Source organism: Stegostoma tigrinum, chromosome 15, assembly GCF_030684315.1.
Source record: "Stegostoma tigrinum isolate sSteTig4 chromosome 15, sSteTig4.hap1, whole genome shotgun sequence".
Lineage (NCBI taxonomy): Eukaryota > Metazoa > Chordata > Chondrichthyes > Orectolobiformes > Stegostomatidae > Stegostoma > Stegostoma tigrinum.
Genome location: NC_081368.1, coordinates 47,356,060 through 47,363,558, shown reverse-complemented (window position 1 = coordinate 47,363,558; position 7,499 = coordinate 47,356,060). Strand labels below are relative to the sequence as shown.

Here is a 7,499-nt window from a genome sequence, read left to right as displayed (position 1 = left end):
GGATCCTGGCTGAACCTGTGTGATCTCCATCCAGCATTTGTTATTTCCAGAAGATAGAGTGAATTACTGTAGAACATGGGATTCATTAAAGCTGCAACTATAATTTAAAAGGGAATTCCTTATTAAAAGAAAAGAAATGAATTTGAAGAGGAAGAATCCACGAGCAAAACGTATGGGTTAAAAGGAATGAAGTGGTCGGTTCATCGCGGGGGTCAAAAACCGAATTGTTGTGATCCTACCCACTTCTGATTTTCAGGATGCATCCCCATGTCATTCAAAAATAACATTTTCTTGGGAGCATCGCCCCGCTTTGTATGTCAGTTCACGCCTAAACAGAAGGGCAAAGGCGGTTCCTGCAATGGTTAGGTTAAGTCACTAAATTACACGTTTCACTGCAGACTCCGAACGAAAGCAGAAAGGATGAAAATTGAATTGTTTCTGTTGGTGGTTACGTTCCCCTTGAGGATGTAGCCTATTCAAGTGCTGGAAATGTAGTTGTGGAAAGGGGAGTTGATCCCTTGCTCCTCCCTGATCTGTTTGGGAACTCTGGCAATCCCTACCCTGCTAGATTGAGGCGTTGCCGCACTGCGTGTTCCACGGTACAGAGCTGACGGGGCGTTGCCGCAAGGGTGGGGCTAGGGCCGAGCTGCTCGTTTCCACAGGCAGGATCGGCCCTCTTTTTCCCCATTATATTTGGGAAAGGGAAGGAAACCCACCCTTTTCCTGTACACACATACACACACACACACCCAGACCCCCACATTACAAGCTGCTGTTAGCAGCAGGAAGCAGAGTGAGAGAGAAAGAGGAGTGGTAGCAGCAGCATGCACTCGGAGGTGGAGAAAGTAAGTGACGAACCCAACCCGTTTTTTTGTTGTTTTGTGTCTGTAATTCCTTCCCCCGCTCAACCCTCGCCGTTCCCGGCAGGGTGAAGGTAGCACCCGGTACGGGCCCTCTCTTGCTCACTCCCACACAGAGAGGAGCTAGTGGGGCTGAGGTTATCGCTGCCTGACGTGAAGCCGTCCTCGCGTCCCTCACACTCTCAAAGGTAGCAGCCAGAGGTAGGGAAGGCAATCAGACGGGCGTTGTGCTCCTAAAGGCAGAGCAACTTCTCTCCCTCTTTCCCGTAACCCGGTTTGCGGCTGCATTTAAAAATGGAGCTACAACACTAACATCGCTTGTGGGAATGTAGTCAGTTACGTTTATGAATTGATTTTGTTTTCTGAATGTAGAGACTTCATGTGATCACTGTAATGCTTAGAACTCAATAATTCTTGCATTTAAATACAGGATGGATATGAGGGTCGAACGAGTTTGCATTGTTTTTGTAAAAAGAAACTTTTTAGTACACTTTTTCTGAAAATATTTACAGATTTAAATGTTTGCTGTTTCATTTAGCTGGCTTGCTTTTTCTTTTATCCTTGAGTTTTTCAATCGTTTTACGTGGACAGTCAGTTTTGCCAATGCGTAATCTCACGGCCCAACCTTATTATAATGAGGAGCGCATTCTTGGAGCAGCACCAGGCATACCAGAAAATGAGGTACCAACTCGGTAAGGCTAGATGTTTGCTTATAAAGCTAAGCGACCCCACAACAGACCAGTTGGATTAAAGCTCAGCAGACGTGCTATGTTGAATGATGAGTGTGAAACAACTAACGTAAGCAGGATGCTCCGTGAATAACTGTATCTTTGGTAGCAGAACCCAGTAAAAGAGTCGGGAATTTGGAACCACCTTCAGTCAAAGTGCCAGTGGATGATCCACCACTGCTCAAGCTGAAGCCATCATAATCAGAGAAGCAGCCTTCATACAATTTGATAATCCTATGTGTTGTGCTGTATTCAGCTGTTTGCTCTTACAATATTAAACCAATCCTGCTAGTTATTATTCCAGTAGCTTCTTCAAGCACAAGAAAGTGATGGAAGATGTTATGGACCAGACCAGACCCCCTCAAAATATATTAAGAAGATAGTCTAAACTGTAACTTATTATTATTTTAAAGTAATTGTGAGCTGTTGCATTCTAGATGCAATTCCACTGGTCAAAAAGATTTGAAGCAAAGCACACATTATTCATGTATTATAGTTAAAATACAATAAAAGAAAGAAGAAAATAACAAAATTAGCTGTAACTCCTTCAAAATGCTTAACAAAATAATGGATATAGTAGCTATTACTAATTAACTGTTCCAATGTAGTAACATCCCATAGATACACGTTTGAGAAGGGCAACTTCAGAAAATGATTGGAGTTGCATGAGAGAACAATCTAGGAGGAAAACATCAAAAGAAAATTCTGAAGAGAGATGGGAACTGGGAGAGATGAACTGCAGCTTCCAAACCCTGCTGAGATCCTAGCAACAGCTGCTACTGAAACTAAAAATCCTGGTTCTGTGGGAGTTTTACCACACCCATGCAGGCTGCTTCTATTGTTCCAACTTTTTAAAAAAAAACCCAAGGCCTCCCAAACTGCTTATTTTAGTGTCTGTGTAGACTGCTTTTCACCTCTGCCTTAAATTCTCTCTTCCAGAAAAAAACAGAACAAAATACACCTCTTAACGCCATAGTATCATCACAAAGGATCAATTGAAAGTGCTTTAAATAACACCAGCTCTGAAATAACTTGCTGACTAGCATTTGGTTTGGATTTTTCCAGGATCTTGACTGCCCAGACATCACAGCAACATCATTCATGTGATTGTGGCATCAAGAAGCCTAGTAAAATTGAAGCTTTAGAAATTGGGATCTGTCTGTCCATTGTTTTGGAGTCATGCCTAGCATGAATAAAAACCGAAAGAACTGCAGATGCTGTAAATCAGGAACAAAAACATAGTTGCTGGAAAAAGCTTGCTGCCGAGGAATGGTCACCGGACCCGAAACATTAATTCTGTTTTCTTCTCCACAGATGCTGCCAGACCTGCTGAGCTTTTCCAGCAACTTTTTGTTTTTGTTCCCAGCATGAATAAAGTTTGTTGCAGATAAACCATCTCAGTCCAAGGCCCATGCAGTGGGAATTCTTTAGGATTGTGTACTGGATACAGCCATTATCTGTCTCTAGATCAGTGGTCTTAATCCAAATATAATAGGGGAAAGTGTGACCGTTCACTGAATGAGCAGTGTTCAGTTCCACTTACAATCCAAGAGATAATGAACACTTCATGCCTGACTGTAAAAAGACCTGGGTGTTATGGAGACATGGATTGAAATGTGGCATCAATGTTGCTTGTCACTTAAGTACCAGAGAGTGATTATCTGCAACAACTATCTCCACTTTTCCTTGATTTTATTTGCATTACGACATAATCATCATTTAACCAAAGTATTAACTGGATAACAAAGTGTGAAGCTGGATGGACACAGCAGGCCAAGCAGCATCTCAGGAGCACAAAAGCTGATGTTTCGGGCCTAGACCCTTCATCAGAGAATTTTATGCTCCTGAGATGCTGCTTGGCCTGCTGTGTTCATCCAGCTTCACACTTTGTTATCTTGGATTCTCCAGCATCTGCAGTTCCCATTATCCCTATTAACTGGACCTACCAGTACTATGTATTTTGGCTACAAGACCAGTCAGAGGCTTGGTATTCAGTGTGAGATGTATCTGAAAACCTTTTTTCCATCTGACAGACACAAACCACTTGACTAGATGTGTTCTGTTTTGTTGTGTTAATGGTTTTTAATCTCCAAAATAATGCTGCCACAGTCCATTGCACTTTCTGTAAGAGCATTGCACTTTCTGTAAGAACTGTACTTGCAGCTTGATTTCCACACACATTTATCTTCACACTTTATAAGAGCTTATGCTCTCTTTCAGCTTTCAAACTTAAATGATGATGTAGTAAAGATGTCAGGTTGGGTGCTTCTGATTCTTATCCCATTACCCTACAAGTGCCACAATTCTCGAAGCTCGACATCTTCCATGATAAAATTGTCCAGTTGATCAACATGCCATCCTCCCACATTTGTAATGTCTACCTACCATACTGTCTGTGAAACAAAGCGCTTACAAGTTCACTGCAACAAGTCACTATACATTCCAGACCTATGACTCCTACAGACTAGAAACACAAGCTCATGAGATATCTGGAGACCGTCACTACGACCCCGTCTGAGATTTTCCAAGTCATTCATGATCCAATTTGTAAGTAAATCACAATCCCTTCTTCATTTCTAGGTCACAATATTGGAGCTCATTTTCTAATAGCGCCGTGACCTTGCTCACACTAGATGGACTGCAGCATTTCAAGAAGGCAGCTTGCCACCAACTTCCCACTGCTGTTAGGAGTAGGTAATAAATAGTGGTCTTGCTCGTCGTACCCATGATAGACATGAATTTTTTTTAAAGCTATGATGTAGAGGATTTTAAGAAAATCTCCATAGTTAAGAAATGGAATTGTAGTAATCATTAAATACAAAAAAAAATTGCATTTGTATTGTATGTTGTAATGGCTCTAAGTGTCTGAACACTACCCTTGAAGGACTAGTCTGGATCAGCAGATAGATAGTAAATAAACAGTGCTGAGGTAATTACCTAGCACTGCATTCATATGATGGTCACAGTCACATTTGATATCACTTTAAAAAAAAGTCCTCATTTTGAGCAGTGGAGAGTATATTTCTTATGCTCAGTGATTAGGGGTTTTGTTGCGTTAACTTTGAGTTGTGGGTTCCATTTCAATTAGATTGTTAGTTTGTTTTACAGTTCTATAGTAGCAATGTTTGAAGCTTCCTAATAGATATGTTAATTGGAACAAAAGATTGCAAGACTCATTGGCTACAATTTCCCGTCCTTTTGCACAGCAATGCCAGTTTCAAGCACACAAGAATGAGGACACATAGGTGTAACTGATGTACACCTGTGATTATACTCTGCAAGTGCGTTCTGTTATTTGTGCTGCTGTCTGAAACATTTATCCAAACTCTGAAAGTCCCAACTGAAAGAACCTACAACTCAAGTTTCCTACATTTACTAAATGCCAAATAATGTCTCAGATTACGATCTAAAAATCCTGACTCTTCTGTAGTTGCTGGGTTTATACTATTCTTTGCACTTGGCTATAATATACCCCAGTCCGATCACAACCCTTATTTAAGAAGGATTAGAAAATTGTGGCAAGAGCCTTTGCGATTTGCATCCTTACTTCCTTTTGTAATCTAGAATACCATGTCACCTTTTTACATTTGTATACTTCCATCATTTTAGGTGCATCCTCTTTATTTTTGTCCTGTTGAATATTGCTGCCACATACTCCCTTCAATGCTTATATTAGCAACATCACTTCTCATGAAGGCATTTGCAAAGTTCCCATTGTTGTAACTCAGCCGTGCCAAGACTGCACAAAATTATCTGCTTTGCTTCCCACCTTTTTTTTAAATACTTCTCTATTATTTGTGTTTATAAAGGATTTGCATTCCTTTTTAATAAGTAATTTTTGCTTATATTCTCTTTTCTGCTCTTGTTCATTTTAAGCTCTCCTCTGTACTTCATTGCTCTGTTTGGTCTTTTACTTTGCTCTGATCATTACAGCTTTCAAAGGACTCCCTTTTCTATTAATTTTAAACCTTGACACCTTTTAACCAAGGGTAAAGAACAGTTAACCAAAGAGCTAATTAGACTCCTTTCCTTTTTTCTTCATGGGAGTATGTGTACTCGAGAGCTAAGTATTTTTTAAAAATGTCTCCCATTGGTCAATTAATGTTTGCCTCCTAATTTCTGATTCCAATTCAACAGGACCAGATCACTTTTCAAATGCCTAGCTTGCCTTCCTCCAATTCCGAATGTCAATGCTTGATTGCACGTGTTGTTTACATAACCACTTTAAACCTGTTGTTATTATAGTTGCTGTTCCCAGAGTGCTGTCTCATTGAAACATGGAACTGCTTCATTCCTTAGATCTTGATCTAGCACTGAGATAGTGGGAACTGCTGATGCTGGAGAATCAGGGATAACAAGGTGTAGAGCTGGATGAATGCAGCAGGCCAAGCAGCATCAGAGGAGCAGGAAAGCTGACGTTTTGGTCTGGACCCTTCTTCAGAAAATTTTATGATGAAGGGTCCAGACCGAAACATCAGCTCTCCTGCTCCTCTGATGCTGCTTGGCTTGCTGTGTTCATCCAGCTCTACACCTTGTTATCCCTTGATCTAGCACTGATTGCTTTTTGATCTGGAAGCACACTGATAAAAAAAGCTTTAGTCTAAATATTTCGGGAATTGTTCCCCAATGTCCCCTTCATTTATGCTGTTAGTACCTCTACCCATATCACTGTAAATGACGTGCTGCTTACCACTATTCTGTACTTGTTGCATCTTTCTGTAATTTGCATACAGCTTTATTCCTTGTGGCTGTTGACCATTTACCCAGTCTTTCAGACAATGGTCTAGTCACAAAGAACATCCTGTGTGATTGTGACTATCTCTGCACATCCTTCTCAACCTGTCTACAGCCTGTCTCATGGCTGGACCATGTAACCCTCCCCTAACACATACTTGTTTAGTATTGCAGTGAAAGAATTATCATTAAACACTTGTCATACCTGCAGAATTACTTTTTGTATTCTTCAAGGATTTACCCTTGGTATCCTCTTCGTTTTCATCAAATGTTGTTCCTCAGTGATATTATTCGAAAACACAGTTTTGGTCTTCATGCATAGACTAATGACACCCCTGTTTAATCTCACTGCTTTTCTGGATCCATCTAACAGCAAAGTTGTCAGGCTATCTATTAGATGTCCAGTACTGGATGACTAGAAATTAAGTGTACTTAAATGTTGGGATATGCAAAGCCATCATCTTTGATCTTCATTACAAACTCTGCCTTTGGATAGTATGCTGAATTAAAGGCTGTATGCAAATATGAATTGTTCCTGTGTCTGACTCCATTGCTATACAAAACAGCTGTGTTCCTAATCACTATCTGAAAAAGCAAGGTGAAAAACTGAAAGGCATTGAAATGATTTTAAAAAAAACACTTAAAGAAAACAGCAAGTACATAGTTACTTCACACCAGTAACTTGGCATGCAGAAATTTTTTCTTGGCTCTTTCGAACAGAGAAATGAAATATTGTAGCTCATCTGACCAAGGTAGTTGACAAGCGCTCTAAGTGGTGTATTTTAAGGAAAAATTTCAGATTGACAAATGGCTTTGGTTACTTTTTAACATTAAAATCTGTGCATGGATTTTAGTTACTGCTGCAGTTGAAGTAATGTTTTGTTTACATGATAGGTGTACTCATTTTCTTGTTGATCTGAATTGGGAGTTTTCAAAACCATTCCGTTCCCCAAAGTTTTAAAGGCATGCGCGTCTTTCTTAAAAAGTTCATAATCAACTAGTTTCAGGGAGTATTATGGGTATGAAGGACTTTGTAGCCCAGGTTTGAAATATTTGAATATTTACTGAATATTGGTAAGCTCTCCTCAATTTCAAATTCAAATAAATATTAAAATAAAACAGAAAATGCTAGATATACTCAGGAACTCGGACAGCATCATTGGAGAGAAAAGAGTTA

At 39.9% G+C, this 7,499-nt stretch overlaps 1 protein-coding gene across 10 annotated transcripts in view; it reads left to right on the top strand.

Annotated features, from left to right (window-relative positions):
• The first annotated feature begins 550 nt into the window (after nt 1–550).
• LOC125458746 (Krueppel-like factor 8) overlaps nt 551–7,499 on the top strand; it is a 178,608-nt gene continuing 171,659 nt past the window's right edge. For 3 of the 10 annotated variants that reach the window (XM_048544328.2, XM_048544327.2, XM_059651462.1), the window contains exon 1: nt 559–845. In XM_048544328.2, coding sequence (XP_048400285.1) covers nt 825–845 — 21 coding nt within the window. In that variant the 5' untranslated portion in view covers nt 559–824. Of the gene's footprint in view, nt 846–903; nt 1,062–4,168; nt 4,283–7,499 lie in introns of those variants that run through there. The other 7 variants (XM_059651468.1, XM_059651465.1, XM_059651469.1 and 4 more) reach the window with 5 other exon arrangements.